This window comes from Sorex fumeus, unplaced genomic scaffold (assembly GCF_029834395.1).
Source record: "Sorex fumeus unplaced genomic scaffold, SorFum_2.1 ptg000265l, whole genome shotgun sequence".
Taxonomy (NCBI): Eukaryota; Metazoa; Chordata; class Mammalia; order Eulipotyphla; family Soricidae; genus Sorex; species Sorex fumeus.
The window spans coordinates 19,360,370-19,385,422 of record NW_026606322.1 but is presented as its reverse complement, the minus strand read 5'-3'; the positions used below and the strand labels follow the sequence as shown (position 1 = coordinate 19,385,422).

The 25,053-nt window shown below is 39.0% G+C and overlaps 1 protein-coding gene across 1 annotated transcript in view; it reads right to left on the bottom strand.

Moving 5' to 3' along the window:
* The window catches only part of CBLB (Cbl proto-oncogene B), a 224,038-nt gene extending 203,730 nt beyond the window's left edge, over positions 1-20,308 (bottom strand). Inside the window, exons 1-3 of the mRNA XM_056109396.1 lie at positions 20,203-20,308; positions 18,597-18,778; positions 3,114-3,364 (exon numbers count right to left, since the gene is read on the bottom strand). Coding sequence (XP_055965371.1) covers positions 3,114-3,364; positions 18,597-18,764 — 419 coding nt within the window. The 5' untranslated portion in view covers positions 18,765-18,778; positions 20,203-20,308. The remainder of the gene's footprint in view (positions 1-3,113; positions 3,365-18,596; positions 18,779-20,202) is intronic.
* Positions 20,309-25,053: the final 4,745 nt, after the last annotated feature.

The following is a 25,053-nucleotide window of genomic DNA, read 5'->3' as shown; positions in this document are numbered from 1 at the left end:
AATATCTCATTAAAAATTTAATATTTTACTTGGTTTACGATAAGTCATGAGGGCTAAAAGGTAGTCCAAAGGACTAGTACAAATGCTTTACATGCAGAAGACCATTGTTCAACCCCTGGGACCACAAGTGACACGCTAGAGTAGCCCCTGAGCAAAGCCAAGTGCAGTCAGAAAACAAGAATTAAATCATAGAATTTAACACTAAAATAGTTAAATAAAAGACTTTATCGATGATTTCTAAGTCAAGAATCCTAAGTAATATCTAAGTCAAGTAATATCTAAGCTACAAAACAAGGACTCAGTTAATCCAACATAGTCTGTTACCCCATCCAAATTTTTTATTTAATAGCCCCAGTATAGGAGCTGAGTCTTCATTGCCAATCCATATCTATAACATACATATGCAATCAAGATTATATATATATATATATATATATATATATATATACACATAACGTCTCACAGTGGAGACATTACTGGCACCCGCTCAAGTAAATCGATGAGTAATGGGGTATAAAGTGATCAAGTGATATATACATACACACACACACACACACACACACACACACATAGATGTGGGCTGGAGCAATAGCACAGCGGGTAGGGAGTTTGCCTATTTGCCTTGCATGTGGCCATCCGGGCTGACCAGAGTTTGATTCCTCCACCTTCGATTCCTCAGCCCCTCTCAGAGAACCCGGCAAGCTACCAAGAGTATCTTGCTCGCACGGCAAAGTCAGGCAAGCTACCCATGACATATTTGATATGCCAAACACAGTAACAAGTTTCACAATGTTACTGGGCCCACTTGAGCAAATCAATGAACAACAGGAGGACAGTGACACAGTGACACATATGTGTACATATGTATGTGTATATATACACATGTATGTGTGCATACATATATACATATGTATGTATACCTATACATACATATATAGAGACATATACGCATATATGTATGTATATATGCTGTCACTGTCACTGTCCTCCTGTTGTTCATTGATTTGTTTGAGTGGGCCTGGTAACGTCTCCATTGTGACACTTGTTACTGTGTTTGGCATATCAAATAGGTCACAAGTAGCTTGCCAGGCTTTGCCATATGGGTGAGATACTCTTGGTAGCTTGCCGGGCTCTCTGAGAGGGGCAGAGGAATCGAACCTGGGTCGGCCAGGTCAGCCACATCAAGGTAAATGCCCTAGCCGCTGTGCTATTGCTCCAATACACATATGTATGTATGTGTATAACACACACACACACACACACACACACACACACACACTCACACATATTTGGTTTATAGGACCTACTCCTGGATCTATACTCAAGGATCACAACAAGCAGTGCTTACGGGACCATATGTGGTGCCAGAGGTTAAACCCAGGTTAACTGGTATTTTTCTTGATAGGTAAGCACCCTTCCCACACTAGACTATAACTCCTATCCCTACCATCACATCTTAAAGTAATTCTTATACCAGATACTAGTGAATCCTGAGTAAAATCAACTCTCTTTCTAAGTACCAGGAGGATTACTCCATGGCTTTGAGGACAGGAGAAAAGGCAGCTCAGATAGAGAAGGGAGCACCAAATAAAGGGTTTGGGGAGGTTCCTCTCAGGATGGGAAATGCGTGATTAGAGTAGACAATAGACCAAACAAGACAGCCACTCAATGTCTCTTTTGCAAACCACAGCACTCAAAAGGAGAGAGATAACAAAAGGGAATGCCCTGCTACAGAGGTAAGGTGGGATGGGAGGATGGGGGGTGGGAGGGATACTGGGGCTTGTGGTGGTGGAGAATGGGCACTGGTGGAGGGATGGGTTTTCGATCACTGTATAACTGAAACCCAAGCACAAAAATTTGTAAGTCTATAACTGTACTTCACGGGTTTCACTAACAAAAATTTAAGAAAAAAAAAAGAAAAGAAAATTTGACCATTAAATTAAAAAAAAATCAACTCTCTTTCACTGTTGAAGAAAATGAAAACAATACAGCAACTTTGTAATACTGTTTAGGAGTTCTTTACAAAGATAAACATCTTATCACCAAAATATCAAGCAATCAAGTTCCTAGGTATTTACACAAATCAGATAAAAGTTTATATCCACATCAAAGGCTGCATATGAATATGAGTAGCAGTTTTATACATAATGACAAGTAACTAAAAGCAACCAAGAGTCCTTCATTGGATGAATATATAAACAAACTGTGGTACATTTATGGAATAAAGTTTTACTCGGTGATGAAAAGAAAGAAACTATTACACTATAAGAAGACATAAAGAAATTTTAAATGAATATTGTTAAGCAAAAAGAAGTCATTCTCAAAAGTTATATATAAAAATATATATGTATAAATTATTTCAACTTTTTGACATTTTGAAGAAAGAAAACTATCACGGTTACTGTCACTGTCCTCCCGTTGTTCACTGATTTGCTCGAGTGGGCCCAGCAACATTGTGAGACTTGTTACTGTGTTTGGCATATCGAATATGCCACGGGTAGCTTGCCAGGTTTTGCCGTGTGGGCAAGATACTCTCAGTAGCTTGCTGGGCACTCTGAGAGGGGCAGAGGAATCAAACTCTGGTAGGCCATGTTAGCTGCTTGCAAGGCAAATGCCCTCCCCGCTGTGCTATTGCTCCAGTCCAAAGCAAACTATAGGGACAGTAAAAAGATGAGTGCCAATAGGTCATGATGTTTCTGGTGGAGGTATGGAGGCAGAGAGGCCATGAATGGGTTGAACAATAGACTATTCTATGTATGTACATACATATATACATAGAAGATATGTATATTTTTCAAATATCATATGTAATCCACTATGCAAGCTGTTATTAAGAAAAACTGCATGTGAATGTGGGGGAACAAAGAAGGTATATAGGAACTCTACTTACTCAGCAATCTTTTTCCTAAAATTTCTCTAAAATATAAAGACTATAAAGACTAAAAACTTGACCTACTATCTAATATACTATTGTCATAAAACTATGACAAGTAGAACGTCAAGGAAATACAACGTTTCCCCAAAACAAATACACAGCGACATATATGCTATAAAGCAAAATGCAACATAGATGACCTTACAGTGAGAAAAATAAAAACCAAAAGCATGCTTACCTGTCCTGTGACTGTTCTTCATACATCCTCTCCTTGCCTTCTTTAAAGAGTCTTATTGCACGTTTTGACTTTTTCATAAGACTATCAATGTAGATTTTAAAATATTCATTCTCACTGAGTTGGGCAAGCTTCTGGTTGTCATCATATTTACTCAATATAAGTCGCAAATGCTGATACGTATCAGGTAAAATATCAAGTATATATGGTGGGCTATTTTTCAACTGAAGTTTTGGATTTTGACAGAGTCTGACCTAAAAACAAAGTACAAAATTATGACATTTTCATCTGAATCACAACACCTGAATTTGTTCAAAAATATAAAAATCATTCAAAAATATAAAAGCCATCAAAGGATGTACTATTTCTTCAAACGGATTCTCCCATTTATTTATGTTTTTACCCCCCCCACACACACACCCCTCATTTAGGTATCTTTTCTACTACACTGAACTCCCAGCTAAAGCTCTTTCATAGATTTTAATTAGTGTTTTGGTATATTGTTTCTGAACCCTGAGGAGAATAAAACAAAGAGATGCGACTTTAATAACTGAGTTATTAAGTAATAAATGGGCTGTCAGGTCAGAACGAGTCCTTTCCACCTCCCCATATTATCTCTCACACCCATAAACATGTGTTACATAACGGTTCAGTCATTCATTCAGGTGCCACCCAAGCACTGAAGTTGCTGCAGATATGAGAGTACCGCCTGCCAGCAAGAAAAGAGAGTCAATGAACTGCTATATTCACTTCAACTGTTCATGTGATTTAGTCAAAATAAACTAAGCTATTTCATTTTTACTATCCAAGGGAAGCAGGAACTATCCAAAGATTTCTTTTCACGAAATCACTTAGGCGTTGCACAAAAGTATAAAGAGTATGGGAGTATGGCACTCTTACTTACATATGCAAAATGTACAAATGACAGAAGATTTACTAAGCAGGTAGTGAAAAACAAGCTTGAAGGACTTTCAGATACATGGACCTCTTCCAAGGCCCTTTCACATATGCATCTATGTACACATATAGATCACTGTCTGTCACTGTCCTCCCGTTGTTCATCGATTTGCTCGAGCAGGACCAGTAACATTGGGAGACTTGTTACTGTGTTTGGCATATCGAATACGTCGCAGGTAGCTTGCCAGGCTTTGCCGTGCAGGCAAGATACTCTCGGTAGCTTGCCAGGTTCTCTGAGAAGGGCGGAGGAATTGAACCTGGGTCGCCCATGTTGGCTGCATGCAAGGCAAATGTCCAACCCACTGTGCTTATTATATATAAATATAGAATAAAATTTCAAAAGCCATAAATTTTTTTATCACATTAATTAATATATGTGTCTTTCCCAGTATGACTTCCCTTCTATCCCACCTAATTGTCTACTGTCTAGCATTATGGCCGTGAACACTTGGAATCTGGTTAATGGGAATTAGAGTTGGAGATACATTTAGTTTGGCATTTGTGAAAGGTTCATGTGAGATATATGGTCACTTCTTTAACTATTTAAATTTTTATCTGTAGTCATGATAAAAAAAAATGGCTTAAGGAATAACTCAAATGCCTCTGGCACTGACTGGCCTGCATGGAAACAAAATCTAGTTCAAATTTGGAAATATAAACATATTCAGTGGCACCCAAGAATGATTATACATATGAACAATGGATAAGAACAAAAGGATAAAATTTAACAACTCAGATTATTTCTTTGCTGTTCGATGGTTCATCAATTTTCCTTTTTTAGTTTATCAGTTATTGCAAATATTTCTCATCCTTTAAAAATAATTTACTTTTAAACCAAATTTTGTTTTGAAGTTTATGTATCTTTTTCTTTAAAAGGACCCGTCTTGGGATCATGTTCAGCAAAATAGAAGAAAAAACACATAATGGATGAGCCCTGTTATACGTGTTTTATAAAGAAATAAGGATTAAAAAAATACCAACAAAAATAAAATCTTGAGCGATAGCACAGCGGGTAGGGCGTTCGCCTTACAAGCGGCCAACATGGCCGACCCGAGTTCGATTCCTCCGCCCCTCTCGGAGAGCCCGGCAAGCTACCGAGAGTATTCGATATGCCAGACACAGTAACAACAAAGTCTCCAATGGAGACGTTACTGGGCCCGCTCGAGCAAATCGACGATCAACGGGAGGGCCTTTACCTTTTACCTTTACACTGAAGTGTATAACAACAGAATTGAAGTTACTAAGGAGCTGAAGATATGTACTTAAAAGGGCAAAAGAACTGTAGTGGAGGGATACTTGCACTTTGATTACGAGCATAGCACAAAAAAGCATCAAATTTATTGGATGATGTCAATCTTTACCAGAGTATAGTTGCTAGTGCTGATGAAGAATTTTCTGTTTTTATTTTTGTGATGTGTGCGGAGAGTGGTCTCAGCATGGTGGAGGCTGGTCCGCACACATGAAGGTACTGGCGGAGGGACAGATCCACGCGGGTTCCGGGGCCAAGACCTCCAAGCCTACTCGGATTGGAGTCGAGCATCCTCCACCCAGATCCTCCAAATTCCAGTGGGCGGGGGTCACACCCACCACCTGGCCCCCTGGCGCCGTGTAATCCCATCAGCGGCCAAACCTCAGAGACTATAAAATCCAGTTCTTGGAGCTGCGCGGCCGCATTCGTGGCTGCGCGGCATCTTCTCAGGACATCTTTTTATGACTTCTTATTGTCTCATTCCTACTTTGGACAAACTTGCAGGCTATCGAATGTAGCCTGCCCACAGGGCAGAGTCTGGCAAACTCCCCATGGCGTACCAAATATGCCAAATACCAGTAACAATGATGGGTTTCATTCTCCTAAAGAGCCTTGAATATAATCTCAGGGCTAGGATGAAAGAGACGTTACTGGGGCCTGCTTGAGGCAATCGACGAATAACAGGATGATGAAATGAAAATGAAATGAATTTTTGTGATACTTTGAAATCACCAGGGAAACTATAGTTGACCTACAGGGTCAGATACATCAGTGACTTAATTTGGGTTGACAGAGGCTCAATGTATCAATGCTTAAAACTAAAAATTATTATTACAAGTAGATACACACATTTTAAGAACCTTATTTGCCTTGCGTGCAGCAGACCCAGGTTCAGTCCCTGGACCGCCTATGGTCCCCTAAGCAATGCCAGGAGTGTTTCCTAAATGTAGAGCCAGGAATAAGTCCTGAGGAGGGCAGTGTGCAGCCAAGAGAAAACAAACATACAGCAGGAATAGTTCAATTTCAGTAACATGAAATTTGGTACAACATGTCACAGGCTGATCAATTAATAATTTAGGGTTCTACATGGCTTCATCATCTCTCCTGGTAAATTTTTCAACTAAAAAAAGAAAAAACACCTCATTGGGATTTTTTTTTCAGACATGCCAAATAACTGTTTTAAGTAGTTTCTTATTTTATTTTATTTTTTTTTATTTTTTGCAATATCGGGGATGGAACCCAGGACCTCAAACATGAAGGCAAGGTCTCTACCAGAAAACTACAACCTTTGCCTCTTATTTGAGAGTTTTAATTTACTATTCTCTACAAGACTTAATTTTGTCCTTAAATTATACTTCTACCTAAGAATTTATAGCTGAATTTTTAAGATTTCTGAATAACTACTATATACCAGGTACTGAGCTTAGTGCCAGGAAATTATATATGACGAGAACGTACTTCCTGCCTCAAGAAGTTTGGCAGAAGAGACCTAGTTTTTTATAATTAACTTAGGAGCAATGTAATTCTTGCTCTAAGGGATCTTAGTAAAGATCCTGCCCAATCTATTCATTTTCAGATATAGAAACTAAGAACTACAAAAATTAAGGGACCATTAAAACATCATTAATCCAATATAAAACTCTGCATCTTCTAGATCTTGGGCCAATCCTTCTACCTATATTACAAGTTAATTAGAATAATGTATTTAATAAATGATCTCTGGCTAAACTAATTTACCTTTTTTATTTATTCCACTTGCAAACTTAGGTGAACTTTAGGCCCCATTCTTTATTCTATAAAAGTTTGTGTCAGGTACTGTCTCAGACCCTGGGGAATATAGAAAAGAATAATAAATCATGGAACTGTTCTCAAACGAGTTTCGAGTAAAACAGGAGGGTGGCTTTAAAAACTAATTATAGAGGAATTTAAGTGCTATAATGGAGGGTATTACAAAGTGCTAGAGGAAAAAAAAGAAATAGCTCACTCACATCTACATGAGGTTGTCAAGAAAGACACAACCAAATTTGCAAAAGGACTTTATATTCCAGACAGAAAAGCATGCAATGGCTGAAGCATCAGTGAGAACACATGAGAAGAGAAGTGATGGAGTCCTCTCAAAGTGGGTAATGTAAGATGTTGTAGGTGAGTACAAAAAACATCTGAAGTAGACAAAAGTCAGTTTCATATTCACATGGTTTTCAAACTCAGCACTTGCAAAAGAGTAACATACTATGCTGAACTACAATCTACCACTGAGGATGCAATTCATCAGCTGGATTAGTATAAAATTCTGTGATTTATGATAGCTGCTGACGAGAATGAATAACCTTACACCAGACTCTGACTTCAAAGCAGATCAAATTCAATTCAATTCAATAAATATTTATTGAGTGCCTGCTATGTGGAAGGATCTGCCAAAGCCAGCTGTGGAGGAAAAATTGCTTTTCTAAAAATAAAAAAAAAAAAAAGTATGTTAAAAAGGAAAAAAAAATCAAGGTTTAAGTGAAGACTAAAATGACTTAGACATCTTCTAGGAATAACCAAGTTACTCCTGAGAATGAAAGTTGCTCCCAACAGAGAAAGCTTTCATAAAGGAAATTCTGCAGCCACATTATGCATTGACAGACCTTTCAGGGCACCAATTGATAGATAAAAGGACTGGACCTTTAGTATATTTACTCTTCACTGTCTTACTAAAAGACAAAACATATATATGGGAAACGGCTTAAAACTTCCTGACTCTCAACTACACAAAGAATATTATTGCTTAAAGAAGACCATAACAACTCCCTCCTTTTGTAATAAAACTAATAAATGCAGAATAAAAACAACCCAAGAAGAATGGAACACACATTCATACACACACACACACACACACACACACACACACACACACACACCTGTAGAGTTCACTACTCAGAACCCTGGTGTCTGGACATATGCTTAAGAGTTCAGCACTCCCTTGGAAATAAGCAATTGTGTGTCATATTTATTTAGAAATAAACTTAAAGATTTGGGGGGCATGGGACACCTCCAGCAGTGCTCAAGGGTCACTCCTGGCAATACTACAGGCCAGATGACGCTAAGTCTAGTTTTTGAGCTCATTCAGCCCAGTAGGGTAGGGGTTTACAAGGGTCACCGAGGCGATAATCAGAAGCAATGAAAGCTAAAGCCAGTGGTACTAAGGGAGCCATATGCTACTGGGGATGGAAGTCATAGACTCCACATGCAACACATTTGCTCCACTGTTTTGAGCTTCCTCCCCAATACAATTTAAAGATTTCTATGAAGCCCACTGCATATGTTCACATTCTTCCACATTCATAAAAACATATGACTAATAAACAGATACCATATATGTATTTCATAAATACATATACATCCAACATATATTTGACCGTATTAAAGCAATGGCACAACAGAGAGTACTAATCACTATACAATCACAGCCAAAAGGAGAGACAGATAATGCTTAATAGGAAAGAGAGAGCAAGAGAGAGAACAAAAGTGTGTGTGTGTGTGTGTGTGTGTGTGAGAGAGAGAGAGAGAGAGAGAGAGAGAGACAGAATCATAGTGCCTATCATAGAGGTAGCTGAGGGGAATACTGGGGACACTGGTGGTGGGAAATGTACACTAGCGAATGGAGGAGTGTTGGATAGTGTATGACTGAAACCCAATCATGAACAACTTTGTAATTGTGTAACTCATGGTGATTCAATCAAAAAAATAAAAACAAATAAATAAATTTTTTAAATTAATTTAAAAACAAAGCAAAGGCACAAATACAGTATTTACCAGAACTACAAGAATTTTCAAAGTCATTAATTATTCTTAGAACACCCTTGCAGTTTTCTCAATGTGCCCTAATTAAAATTCCCAACTAAAATGTAACAAAGAGTAGTTCAGTTAAAGTACAAGGTTCAAACCAGACCCTCAAAGGTATGAGAAAATTTAACTGAAGCAAATGGAAACTTGAAACAGTGAGGGATTGTGTCTGTACTACAGCAGTGTTTCATTATAAAACACACCTCACTTCATGGGATACTCAGTTACATAATGTACCTGAAAAGTAAAGAAAAAAATCCTTTTTACATGAAAGCTTAGGAAATCGTTTAAAAAAATCTCTTCTCTGTGCTCTTCCTTCAATGTTAGAAGGCATTTCTTACTACAGTTTCATAGAAAAATGAAGCATTAAGAGAAAAGTTACCTATGAATATTTTAAGTTCTTTCTAATTTAGCAAATCACTGCTAAGTATATATAAACTGAACATACATATAGTATGAAAATGTAGTTGTCACTATCCTCCCATTGTTTATCGATTTGCTCAATTGGGTCCAGTAACATCTCCATTGTGAGACTTGTTGTTACTGTGTTTGGCATATTGAATATGTCAGAGGTAGCTTGTCAGGCTTTGCCGTGCAGGTGAGATACTCTCGGTAGCTTGCCAGGCTCTCCATGAGGGACAGAGGAATCGAACCCGGCTCAGCCGGGCTGGATGCGTGCAAGGCAAATGCCCTACCACTAGCACAAAAATTGCATTGCAATATTTCTAGATAGAATAGTTACTAGGCAAACTAAGAGTAAGCATGGAAAATTAGTTATGAGTCTATATATTAATATAGTAAGATTTGGGAGAAACTACTAATTCCTTTATGATTTTCAATGTAAGTTTCTTTGGAAGATTAAAATAAGAAGAATTATTAAGTAACTGACTAACTGCAAATTAAGGTAAAGGTAAAGGCCCTCCCATTGATCATCGATTTGCTCGAGCGGGCCCAGTAACGTCTCCATTGGAGATTTTGTTGTTACTGTGTCTGGCATATCGAATACGTCACGGGGAGCTTGCCAGGCTCTGCCGTTCGGGCGAGATACTCTCGGTAGCTTGCCGGGGCTCTCCAAGAGGGGCGGAGGAATCGAACTCGGGTCGGCCATGTTGGCTGCGTGCAAGGCAAACGCCCTACCGCTGTGCTATCGATGCATATTTGTTTGTTCACATTTCTTCCAAATAACATTCTTTCATAAGAGTGGAGAGTATAGTGAGCTTATTTGTCACCATCATCCACTACAGAATTTTGTGCATGTAACAGAAGCATGACAAATATATGATGGAGAAAAGACAATCAGAGAGGATAGAAACAAAGTACTCCAAAGTCAAATAAGAGAACAATAAGATACAATAAGATATATCAGGGTATACTAAATACACTGATCCAAAAACTTTGTATTTACGAGTACAAAGTGTGAAGTGTTAGGCATCTCAAATAAAGACTGTAAAAATCCTTTTGATATATTTCTCATGCAAAAAGAGTCATATTATTCTGTGAAGCAATGTGCTTGAATTTTTGTGCTATGAATATAGATATTAAAATCAATCAAATCTCAGTCCAAATCTGCATTTACTAGCTGTATAATCTTGAGTCAGTGTCTTCTTAGAACTATAATTTTCAGAATAGAAAATTTAAAGTGTTCTTTATAGAATACAGTGCCAAGTTTACACTGCTTTCTAGTATTTCTTGTACTTTCATATTTTATATTACAGCTGTCCTCCCATTGTTCATCGATTTGCTCGAGCGGGCCCAGTAACGTCTCCATTGTGAGACTTCCTGTTACTGTGTCTGGCATGGGGGCTGGAGCGATAGCATAGCTGTAGGGCATTTGCCTTGCATGCAGCCAACATGGCCGACCCGAGTTCGATTCCTCCGCCCCTCTCGGATAGCCTGGCATGCTACCGAGAGTATCTCACCCACATGGCAAAGCCTGGCAAGCTCCCCGTGATGTACTCGATATGCCAAATGCAGTAACAAGAAGTCTCACGATGGAGATGTTATGGGCCCGCTCGAGCAAATCGATGAACAACGGGAGGACCGGGACCGTGACCGTGACCGTGTTTGGCATATCGAATACTCTTGGTAGCTTGCCAGGGTCTCTGAAAGGGGCGGAGGAATCGAACCAGGCTCAGCCGGCCTGGCTGCGCACAAGGCAAATGCCCTACCGCTGTGCTATATTACAGCATAGCATGGTAAAATAACAGCAGATGTGGCAAAGGTATAAAAATTAAAACAAAATTATTAACTATAGAAAATCATTATAGATTCTTTTAGCCCATAATGTTCTCCATGTTACCTGAAACTCATAAAAAGTTTGAATACTTCTTGCAAGAAATACAACTAAGCCCAAGAGAGTACTCTTCATGAGGCATCCATACCTCAGTACTCAGTACACATACATATAGAATTTAGTCCTGACAACCATACATCAGTATTAAGTTTTCACATATATAGAATTTAGTCCTGACAAACCTGAGAACTAAGTTTAGACCTCACAACTATCAAAAAGGGGTAATAGGGGTAGAGGGAACACTCAACTGGCCGAGAACATACCTGGCATATGTGTGGTTCCGAGTTTGATTCCCCTGTACCACATATGTCTATCCACTGCCAGCACCAGCAATCCCAGACTACCATCAGACATTGCTCCAATGGTTTCTGAGTACCACCAGCCTGGATACCCTCTTGCCAGGTCCAAACATCAAACCCTGAGGCCCAAACCACCAGGAACAATCCTCTTTAATTGCTTTTTAAATAAAAAGAATACTACCTGATCCATATGGATTTTAAAGAAAATTTTAATATCAGAGATGTTATGCCTTAAATTTCTTCTGGACAATCCAACATAAAGTTTACAAATTCCCTCAGAAATTTTCTGTATATCTCTCATGTCCATCTTCATTAGGTGGAAATTACAGTTATTTACAGAATTTGACTTCTACTTGTTCTTAGTCATATTGTGCACTAGGATTCCAATTTATTAATAACTTTTTCTTCCTCTCCATCTTTAATCCCCTCTATTCAATCTGTAATCCTCTCTTATTCACATCAAACACCAAAGTAAAATTATGATCACACACACAGACACACACACACACACACACACACACACACACAAAGAGCAGGATTTTCTTTCTTTTCACTGGTTGTCATAGTTCAAGAACAATTTTTAAATAACTCACAATCTTTTTTTCAACATAGCCCCATCACACAGTTGAAACTATTCTGGAAGGTCCACAAAACCTCTACTCATGAAATTCAGTGACTAAAAATTTCCTCTTCTATGTTTTCTCCACATGCATTAAAATTCAATTTTCTCAAAACATCAAAAAATCTCTTTTGTGATGCTAGTGCTCCCGAAGCAATATATATGTTCTAACTTTTCCTACCTCTTGCCATTTTTTCGTCACTGCTCGCAAATATAAAAACATCCCATCGAAGTGAAGAGCTAGCACAGTGGGTATGGTTGTTGGTTTCTTAATGGTCAACCCGCGTTTGATACCCAGCAGCACATTCAGTCTCCTGAGTACCACCAGGAGTGAACCCTGAGCACAGTGTCAGGAGTTAGTCCTGAGCATCACTGGGTGTGATTTAAAATACAAAGTTGGGGGCCAGAGAAATAGTACCGGAATTTAGGCACTTGCATGCATGTGTTCTACCCAGTTCAATTCTTGACACATATCTGGTCCCCTGAGCACTACCAGCAGTGATCCCAGAGAGCTGAGCCAGGAGTAAACAGAGTGTGGCCCAAAACCCCAAAGCAAATAAATATCTAATTCAAGTATCTAACTCTTTTGTCTGGCTCTCACTTTTCACTCTACCTTGCAAATGTTTCTTCTCCACAGTTTCATATGCTGCCTCTCTGGGCATATCTACTGAACATATGTATCTTGTTTAACTTCTGTCTAGAACAGTAAAACTAAATTCAAAATGAACTTCACTCTGCCATGTAAAATGTAATATGGTTAAAAACAAACTTATTATGCACCAGTTCCCAAACTTCCTCTTTTTCTTCTTAGGTTCCTTATCTCATTAAGGGCATCACTGCCTTCAGAGTCAACGAGGCTGAAAACCTCAAGAGTAACTTTCATTTCACCTTCTCTTTCATCCTCTATCTCTGAAGGGTCAATAAGAACTATATATTTTGCCTTCAAAATACCTCATATATTTAACCAATATTTGTTACACCTGCCAATTCTCAAGATCAGTTGTTTATTATATCTGGCTCAGTATGTGTTAATTCCTCTTGACCAGGACTCTTTCTTAGGTTTCTTTCCTTTCAAAGCCTAATTTCTAGAGTCAAGAAATATAATATATCCACAGCACAGTATGCTGTGGGTATATTTGATATGTGAATGGTTTAAAAGACTTGAATGGTTCTATATCTAATAATTAAGGTCCACAATTCCTTGATACTATAGTCAAAAGCTCTTCCTCTTTTCTAACTTGCCTTGAGTCAACAACTAGTTATACCCAGCATCCCCTGAACACGATGTGTCCTTCCCTGTTCCAGAATCCAGATTTCCCCTAATGATCAACTGGATAATAATTTTACCATGTTGCATTCAAAACCAATTCTTCATGCTGGCATAAAACATTCTCCTCTCTCCTACATTATGTCACATTGCTCCATTTGCATCATATCACAGCTCACAGCACTTATTACATCTTTCCAAAAGGCATTATTTATGAATATCTAGTTGGAATTGATAAATGAATAATGAAATCAACAGTACATAATGCAATTTTGAAAAAAGGGAAGCTGCTTTTTCAAAATCTGAATAGTGAAAATTTTATGAGTTAAAAGAATACTGAGCAAAACTTCTATTAAACCTAGGTCTTTCACCGAAAGAATTAACTGAAGTAATTCTTGCTGGGATGCTTTAAAATTCTTATTTGATCAAAAGCTTTATCCAAGAAGTGAGAAGTAACAAATTTTGAAATCACTTCATTTATGTCAGCAAGAATTTAAAATTCTAACTCAGTATAACAAAAAACTGTCAATACAACTCCTATACTATCACTGCCTATCTAAGTTCACTGGGGTCCATGATTCTTCCAACAAGTACAATTTCAATGAGAAATAAAAATGCATGCAGGATTTAAAAATAGTAATAATAACCGCGATAGCACAATGGGTAGGGCATTTGCCTTGCAAGCGGCCAACATGGCCTACCTGAGTTCGATCCCTTTGCCCCTCTCGGGGAGCCCCGCAAGCTACCGAGAGTATCTCGCCCGCACAGCAAAGCCTGGCAAGCTACACGTGACGTATTCAATATGCCAAACACAGTAATAACAAGTCTCAAAATGAAGACGTTACCGGGCTCGAGCAAATCGATGAACAACGGGAGGACAGGGACAGTGACAGTGACAGTGACCAAAAGTCCAAGGAAGATAATCTCAAAATCAAAAAAAAAAAAAAAGATCCAAACACTGTTTTACTCATATGCAGTATTTTCCAGAGGTATGAGATATTCAAATTAGAAAATGTATTCTTCTTCTTGTTATCTTGCATAAGCTAAATAATCAAAATATCTTTGACTACCAAACTTAAAAGACAGTATGGCTACAGAGATACTATAAAGAAAGAGAAAGAAGTACATTCCAAACTTGAAAAATATATTTAAATGCACTGAATGCTAAAAGCAAGAAAAAGCTATCTGGCATCATCACTTTTCAAATGCTTTTTAAATTCTTTTTTGGAAATGTAATTTTAAATGACAAGGACAGCAAGATGAGAGGAAAAAAAATAGGCAGGCATTCAATTCACTTTGCTCTTTGGCATTAAATAGTTATTTTAAATTTCCTAAACATCCATGTATGCCCAGTTCATTTAGTATCTATTAGAGGGAAGCAATGTTTCTTCTATTTGCTATCACCTGGCCAAGAAACTTATGAAAACCATGCTCAGGAAACTCACATCAATAAATGATCATTCCTAGCATACTGATTAGTGATCATTTCCTTACTCTCACCTCAACATTTCCAATAAGAGTACAATAAAGTTGTTCCTGAAGGCAATGGCCAGCAGAATTCAGACAGACAACTGCCTAAACTGTGGCCAAAAAATGGTGGATATCATCTACTTTGCTCCCACTGTACTTTTTCATACAGGTCTGCTGTACAGCCCATTCCACATTACATGGAAATTATCTCTTCATCTGGTTGAATCTTTTGCTGGTCTCTGAGCATCTTGATAGGTCAAGGGCAGTTATGGTCTGTCTAGTTTTTCATTCCCAGTAGTAGGCTGACACATAATAGGCCTTCAATAAATGTTTGCTGTTTAAAAAACCCCAATTCTCTAATAGTTTTTTTTTCGGGGGGGGGGGGGGGGTTCTTGTTTGTATGTTGGTTTGGTTTGGTTTGGTTTGGTTTGTGGGCTAGGTGTTACTCCTGGCTCTGCACTAAGGAATTACTGCTGGGGGGAGGGGGGGGAACCACATGAATGCCGGGAATCAAATGCTGGGTCTGCTGACTGTAAGGAAAACACCCTACCCGCAGTACTGTATTTCCATCCCCCACAATGGTTTTTGAACAGACTATACAACTCAGATATTTTTGGACCTAGATGTTCATTCATGAATAATAGTTCCAACACCGTTATAAAAACCATCCACTCAATTAAAGAGACTTGGGTTAGCTACAGACTTAATATTGATACACAGATCTAAACTCACAGAGTGTGTCTTATTGGAATGCTTTAGGATATGCTACTTTTTTGTTGTTAATAATCACATTACACTAATTCTGTGCTACAGATGTTTTCTAACAAAATACTTTATATCTTACAAGGAGTACAACTGAACAATAAATCCCTCTTGCTCTCAATGGTCTTGTATAGAAAGTCTACCTTCTGGAAACATAACAATAAGTTGAAATTAGAATCTCATTTGACAGTTATAATTTCTAGAGACTACAGCACAGTGAAATGACTCACTTATTAGTTATTTCTCCTACAGTTTCAGACTGTTTCTTATCCCCTGAGAATAATCTATTTTGTATGTAGCTGAGACATACTAAACTTGAAACTTGATTTCACAGTTACACGTCTAATGTCTGACCTTTTTGGAAGAGACTTCAGAAAGAAAAATGCCAACTAAACACTTAACCATGCCCTTTCTATAACTATCAGTTAGGCTTGGAAGTTACTATTTTCTGTCTGGTAATTCAAACCAAAGTCTGGTAATTGCAGTTATTTTATAAAACAGGTAATGTGTCAAGGAATTAACATTTGGAGTGATGATAAAGGTCCTGAAGTCATCATCACCAAGACAATGTTCATTTGTGAACCACATCCTTCACCACTGACAATGGTAAACAGATGTGGGGTATGCTTCTGCACGTCACAGTTGAACATATTTGCAATTAATAAGTATTAATGATTTTAATTACTTAATAGTAATACACACACTAAATTCTTTTATGATTTTTGTTATTTCCCTCCATAAAGCCCACAGACGCATTCACAAATGAACCAATTTCATCCTTGACAAATCATGAAGATGAATAGTGAAAGTCACACAATTCACCTTTGCCAAAACCTGCAGCTGAATTCCACTAAGTGGAGATTTTAGATAATAGATTTCCTTGTGAGTCAAGTTTCTCAACTGGAGGCTAAACCCAAACCACAAAAGGGTTAATAAAACCAATAGTGGTAGAAACTTAACTATCAAATGACCATCTATTTCAGGATAACCCATGGTAAAACAATTAAAAGTGGATACAACTTATGTTAAAAATCAGTTACAGACCAAAATCATGCACATATTTTTTAATGGTTCAAAAATAATGGCTTTGTATAAACTATGGCTCACCACTTCCTTATATAAATCTTCTTCACTGGATGTTCTAACATTCACTCACAAATGTACTAAATCATGGCCACACAAAGAAGGGAGTAAGGTGGAAGGAGCAGGCAGCTTCATGGTAGAACTGTATCCATTTGTCACCACTCTTACAAGCCTTGAATTCCTTCTTTTATGCCCAACTAATGATTTAAGCAATGAAACTGACCTTCAATTACCTTCACTAGAAAATCAAAAACAATTTCTACTATGACTGCCAAATATATGTAATTTTTCCAACTGCATACTCCTCAAACTTAAGTATCCAATGCTAAAATCAAAACCTGACCTCAAGGAGCAAGTTATAATGTTCTGATACTATGACATCATTCTGTCTAGAGCACTTTAATGTAACAATTTGAATAAACTGGCAGAAACTTAAATAGGTCACACTGAAGAGCAAAACTAAGGATACTTTTCTGGCAAAAACATTCTGGCTCATGGCCCATATAATGACAGGTCTTTCCCCAGAAACTCTGGTCACAGAATGATAAATGTTCATTGATCCATATGTATTTTCAAAAGGATACATGAAAATACAGTAAATCATTTCTCCTTCCAGTATCCTAATACCACTGACAGAGCAACTATTTGCATATAGTTATACACAAAACTAATGATGAGTACAACAAAGTATTTTCATGTAGCTTTTAACTCCTTATACATACATATTTTTTAAATCCTTTGTGCGATTAAATAAGTTCACAAAAACTAAATTTAAAGCTAGCCCAAACATAGAAATAAAACCATAAAGTGCCCCAAATCTGCCATGAATGCGGGGGGATTTTCCACAAAAAAAAGTTTAAGTATTTATTTTCATGATCCTATTTAATAATGAAATAGGATACCAACTATAACAATTTCCTTAGTTGACCCCTGTGAAAATTGCCTAGACTTTTCTGGGTACTGACTCCAGCTTGACTTCTTCTCATGAAATTGTAGCTCATCTGAAAGCTACATGCAGAAACCACAGGGGTTTCTGATACTTTCAGCTCCACCACCTCCTTCATAAATTTTCCTTTCACAATAAACAATGTGCAATCGAAAAGGTTTCCTGTTTCAAAATGGAATAGTAGATGAAAGAAACTGTAACTCCACCATTAACAACAAAAAAGTTTCTTAATGAAGATGAATTCTCAAAGCTGAAAATGGAAACTCTTAAATACTGCTTCCTTTCTTAAGTACTCTTCTTGTTCTTTCCCCTGCAAATTTTCTCAGCATCATACACTGTGGTTTCATGAGTAGTCTTAGTCCAACACTCACTTTTTAAAAATAACTTACTAACATGCTTTTTTACATCCAACAGCAACACAACTTAAGAAAGAAGAAACATTTCCAATCTATTCTATGGCCATGCACCAACAAAATGTAGCCAATAGTAAAACTTTGCATATTTGAATTCATAGAGAAACTTTGAACCTTGAAGACTAGGATGAAAGTTTTTGTTGTTTTATTTTGCAAAGTGTTTGCTCTGAATCCAACTTTTCAAAGGAGAGTGAGTGTAAAAAAAAAGTGATGAATCCAAATTGAAAAACTGTTACCATAACTTTTATTATTAACAGTAGAAATCTGAGAACCACATGGATAAATAAGACAGATAGAACTTACCACTTTGTCCATAAGTTTCCAAGTTTTCTCCACGGTCCTGCGATCAGCTGCTGCTTGTTTAGGGGGTCCAACTGCATCCTGAATAGCATCAATAATACCTAAAATTCGCCCTTTTCTGGGGTTTCCTCCTCGACCACCAGGATTCCGACCATTCATAGAATTTGCCATCTGGAACCTTGGTTCTTTGAAAAACAGAAAAAAAGTAAAAGTTAGTCATTAGACTATTTACCTAACAGAAAACCGAACAGATTAACTTACATCTACTACATGTCACTGCATTAATGAGACAAAAGTATGGGCTACACACTCAACTGACCATGTGAATTTGCTCTATCTTTACACAAGGAGGATTAAGAAGCAATGACCCTAGATTTGCTTTGGAATACCAAGAGTTTTAAAGAGACGCATCTTCCTCATGTTTCAAGTAGCAAAGGCTCTAATAATTCCAATTCACAACAAAAATCAACTCACATTATCCGCCCCCCACCCCCAACCCCAGGAACTGGGTAACACAATGTTCTCCCTCCCCATCCTTTTAAATCCTAATTCCAAATTAGAGATCTGAAGCCCCTTCGAGAACACTAACTCAAAAAAAAAAAAATCTTACTTTCACTCTTAGAATTCTCCAAGTTATATAAACATAAAGATTATTCAACAGGAGCTGAGGGACGTGTTCGCTGTCAACAAAGACTTTGGGACGCACATCTGGCCCCTCCAAAGCACCCAGCAACGACACATGAAGGTGGGCGCGCGAACATAGTTCTTGAAACACAGGCAGGAGGAGTGATCTCAAGTTAAAAGCCAAAGACACCAAGGAGCCACCAACCCATTTGTGAGAAGAGAGGGTGCGAGTGACAGGATCCGGCGCAGAAAGGAGGAGAGAGTTCACTCGGGTCGCTCCCCGCCTCTCATTCCACCCGAGGCTGTCCAGAGCTTTGTTTCTCGGGACGTCGGTGCCCCCTCCGACCTCAGGCCCCTCCCCTGCCAATCTTGGACTTCAGCTGAGCGGAGGGAGGTGGACAGACCGAAGACAAAGTATCTCCCCCTGGCGCCTCCAGTCCCCGCAGTCACCCAGCGCCTCGGGCGCTCGGCATTCGGCTCCCGAGTGGACGCACGCAGCTCTCCCGGCAGTCGGCGATCCAGCCACCCGTCTCCCTTTACCCCCTCTTTCTCCTCCCCCCCCCCACCCCCCCAGCCTAACCTAGCCAAGGTTCCGGTCTTTAAATAACCCTCTTCAAACTGTGACGGCGGCAGCGACAGCAGCTGGAACCCGGGGCTGTCCCCTCTCCTTCCGTAGCTCGCGCCCGGCTGCCCCCGGGCCCCTCCGCCGGAAAGCAGGCAGCGAGCCTCCCCGGGGCGCCCCTCCCTCCCGGCCTCGCGTGGCCGTGGGCTGTCCCGAGACACGCGTGTGCGCGGCTCCGACCCAGACAGCACGCACAAACCCGGGGTGCGGGGGGCGTCCGAGCAAGGTGTGTGTGTGTGTGTGTGTGTGTGTGTGTGTGTGTGTGTGTGTGTGTGTGTGTGGAATCGCCGTGAAAAGCACGCTCCCCGAAGAAGGAGCCCCCCAGAACGCGGAGCACCGAGACCGGGCAAACGCAACAATTACCGTCCAGGCACTGCACACCCGCTCTGCCCTCCCGCCCGACTCTCCGGGAGGCCGCGGGACGCCGCCGCAGCAGCACTAGCTGGAGGAGACCACTCGCTGGACACCCCACCCCTGTGAAATACACACACACACACACACGCACACAGACAGAGCGGGCGCGGGGCGGGGCCGGGGGCGGGGCCTCGCGCCGCTCCACCATTCCCGAGCGCCCGTTCACTGCCTGACAGCCAGTCCCGCCAATAGGCGGGAGGCGGCCGTCCTCGGATTACCACCCCGTCCACGTCTTCCACCGTACACAATGGCCCCAAAGGAAGGCCCGCTCGCCGCAGGTCCCGAGTGGAATGGAACGCGGTGGGACGGAAGGCGAGCTGGACTCACCCGAGAACAGAAGTGGCAAAGAGAAAGGAAAAGGGAGAGGGATGCATGGCTGTAAGAAGCTGACCAATGAGGAGTGGGTTGGTGGGCGTGAGCGTTGGGAGCGGGAGCCGAAGCTAACTAGAAGGCGGGACTTCCTGCTTTGCTCACCTTCCTAGTCTTTTGTTTCATAGCAACCGAGTAGAGGCTAAGAGGGTGTAACTTCTTTAATCTGGGAGGATCCTAGGCTGAAGAATTCCATCTCCCTAGGGCTGCCAAACTCTTCTGCCAAGGATGGCAGCCAAACCGGTCTAAGGTATTGCTTCTTGACGGCTATCAAAAAAAGGGGAGTAGTCACCAAGCTTCTAAAATGAAATATAAATCTCACTTAGAGAAGACTGAGGTTAGCACCTGATCACTAACCAGAGCTTCCCCAATTTCCAAGTGCTTCTCTTTTACGCTTAGTTCTTTCTAGAGGGGTTGCAGATCAAACATCAAACCTAAGAGGAAGCAGGTAGACGGCAATGCTGGACAAAGTCCCTACTAATCGTCTCTATAAAGTACAATTGGGGAGAAAAAGAAAGGAGAAGACCATAGGGTTCGCCCTTTTTTTTTATTATTAAGTATAAGTTTCTACATACATGTCTGAAAAGAAACAGGTTTTGTATTTTATCTGAATCACCTTTGCATAGACTTTACTCCATCATACAAACAACCTTATTGTATCTGAAACACTATACCAGCATTTTTAATCTATCCGTGAATCTATCCTTATACTATTACCAAGGCATACATCTCATCTAGCTGGCATTTTTTAAGTTTAATTCACATGCATCATTAAAGTGTACAACATAACGACTGGACATTTGCATACATTGCAAAATTATTATCACAATGATTCTTTTACCATCTTATAATAGTAACTTGTAAACGTGCAGCAACTTATTGATTAGTCTCAGGCTGCAAATTACATATCCTGGCCTTATTTTATAACTTACAGAAGTATGTACCTCTTGGTCCCCTTTACCCATTTCACTTAGCCCCACAACCCATCACCTATCTGGTAACCACCAATAAGTTTTCTGTCTATAAGAATTTACCTTTTATATTGCCTCTATTAGCTGTGAAATCACATGGAATTTTTCTGTCCCTGTCCTAGTTTCCTTAGCATAATATCCTCAAGGTTCATCATGTTTTCACAAATGGGACGATTTCTTTTCTTTCCGTGATTAAATAGCATTCTTTGTGTGAGTGGTTGTAAATATCCACATGTTCTAACAATCACTTATGTTCAGGCAGTTTACATATCTCGGTTACTATAAATAACTCTGCAGTGGGCATAAGGGTGTCTATGCGTTTAAATTAGTCTTCTGTATATTTCCAGAGTCAAAATTGTTGAATTATGTTTGCATTTTTTTAGAAATCTCCCAGATGTTTTCCATAATGGACCAGTTTCACCCACAGGGCATCTGGGTTCCCTTTTCTGTATCTTCACCACCCTTTGTCATTTTGATAACAGCTATTTTGACAGTGGTGAGGTGATAGCTTCTGGTTTTAATTTGCATTTTCCTGCTATTAGTGATGTTAAGCATCTTATCTTGTGCATGTTGGCCATGAGTATGTTTTCTTTGGAGAAACATTTAATCAGTTCCTCTCCTTATTTTATTTTGTTGGGGGGTGGGGGGAGGAGAGGAGGAAGCAGACATGATGGAAAGTGGGAACCATACCAGACCAGATGGTGCTCAAAGATTCTTCTTGGCTCTGTATTCAGGGATTACTCCTGGCAGGCTCCAGGAACATATGTGGTACTAGGGATCAAACCCCCACCAGATATGTGCAAGACAAGTGCCTTGAGTGCTGTACTATCTCTCCGGCCGCTTCTCCTTATTTTGATCAATTTTACTAAGTTGCATGAGTTATTTATGTTTTGTGGATGTGCAAAGTGAAGGAAACTTTGCAGGTACATTTCAGTTTGATTTAGTTCCATTTATTAATTTTGTATTTTTGTGGTAATTTCCTTTAGAACCCCGAGCCTTTAGTCTATGTGAGAGAACTTGACACCTCTTTTTTGCCTAAGAATTTTGTGGTTTGAGAACTTATAATCATGTTTTTGCTACATTTTGAGTTAATTTTTGTGTGTAGTACAATATTTAAACCAGTATAATTTTACTTGTGGATGATCAGTTATTCAGGAAACTGACATTGCTTCCATTGTATTCTATTGCCACTAATTTTAGCAACATATTCGTTTCTTATAGGTTCTCAAATATGCTGTAGTATAATTGTTCATAGAATTTTCTTTTATTTTCTTTTTTTTACTCTTTCTTTTCTGTGGTGGTACTCAAGGATTAGTTCCTTCACAGTGCTCAAGGGTCACTCCAGAAGAAGCCAGGGGGAATCTTTGGGTGTCAGGGATGGGACCCAGGGTTCCAGCATACAAAACAGGCACTCTGACTTTCTGTTGGTGGCTCTCTCCATTTTCTAACTAAGTAACCATTTTAGTACTGTGATTATTTTGCTGAAGGGACTGGATTGTTACAAAAATCACTTAATTCTGTATAAAGTCCTAGATGTTCCTTGTTTTTCCAGGTCCTCATAGCAATTTTTATAAGCCTTTGTGTTTCTGTTGTATCAATTGTAATTTCTCCCCTTTTGTTTCTGATTGTAACTTGATCAATTTTTTTCTTGATGAGTCTGTTAATGATTCTTTTTTCATCCTGTTATTCTTCTCAGTAGAACGAATTCTTAGTTTTGAAGGGCTATCCAAAGTGTTTGGGTATTAGATGTGGGGATTCATATCTCTCAAGAAGAAGTTCTTACTTATGAGATCAATCCAAAGTTTGGGTCACTGACCAGGGAACCGAGTTTTATAGAATGCCACATCTCTGCCTCTCTTACGTGTAATTTAGTGTGTGCCTTTCATTCCTTGTTGTGGAGTTACCCAACTTGTCCTCAAACCTCTGAAAGGGAATATTGTTCCATAAAGGGCCCTGTATTTTATGTGATCACTGAAAGTCAAAACCTTTTTTTGTTGCAATTTTGAGAAGCCCAGTGCATCTGTCTAATCTTGAGAGGAAAGAACAACTGTGCTGGGAACTTCTTACAACAAGAATATAGACTAAACAAACGTCATCTCCTTCTTACTATTTAACTCAGCCCTATGGCAGGTGCCGCTAACAATTGCTCTGGATTGTCAAACTTTACAATTTATTTTCACCCACAGTTTGTGGTCTTATATTCACTTTACAACTTGGGCTTTGGTGTCTTTATACACGCACAACTATGTGATTATTTTTTTTCCTAAGTAGTTGATATGATTGAACATTTCTGGGTGGTTCTAATCATTTTCTAACTAACAATTATAGCACTGTGATTAATACTGTCAAGAAGATTGGTTGTTATAAATTTACTGAATTCTGTATAACTTCTTAGTCTTTTCACTTTTCACTCTGTTTATCTACAAAAGTGCTATTCTCCTTCACCCGTGTATAAATCATAATTTATTATAACAGTAATCACAAAGATGAAGGGTAAACGGAAGAAGAGAAAAAAATATTGCATCACCTTTTAAATAAACACAAAAGGATTAAAATGACATACAAAATGTTGTTTTATATATACATATTTTGTATTAGATTAATATAAAAACAGTGGCATATGTAAAAAATAAATACTTTATTACATTCATATCTGGATAAGTATGTAGTATGTGGCATTCCTATTATGTTGGTTTTAAATTGAAATAAATTAATGACAAAATGGTATTGCCTATGGCATAAACATATCAGATTAATATGAGTAAAATTTTGTAGCAATAGATACATAAGTAAAAGGTAAAGGCCCTCCCGTTGATCGTCGATTTGCTCGAGCGGGCCCAGTAATGTCTCCATTGGAGATTTTGTTGTTACTGTGTTTGGCATATCGAATACTCTCGGTAGCTTGTCGGGCTCTCCGAGAGGGGCGGAGGAATCGAACTCGGGTCGGCCAAGGTGGCCGCTTGTAAGGCGAACGCCCTACCCGCTGTGCTATCGCTCCATAAGTATACACAAATATGTATATGGCATATATAATATATATTATAAACATATAAACTATCAGAAAGTATAATTTCATTCCCGGTTGTGTTATAGTCATCTCAAGTTTACGTTGTAATTTCTAATGTAAAGAGCTCCCATTTTAGCCTAAACAAGGATTCAAGATTTAGTTGTATCGAATAAACTGATATTGTAGTAGCCCTGCTGATTAACAATTAACATGAGTTGCTAAGCATGTAGAATAAAGAATTTTGTAGGAAAAAACTTCATGTTTGGGGTACTTTGACGAAGATACAATAGATTAAACTCAATAAGGATACCATGTCAAGAACTATAAATAAGATCATGAAGAAATGTTTTCATTGGAGACTGATAATCATATTATGTATGGTAGTACTTCAATGTGACAGAGTTTGTCAGCGAAATATGTTTCTTATTTCTATATAGAACAAGTCAAGCTCCA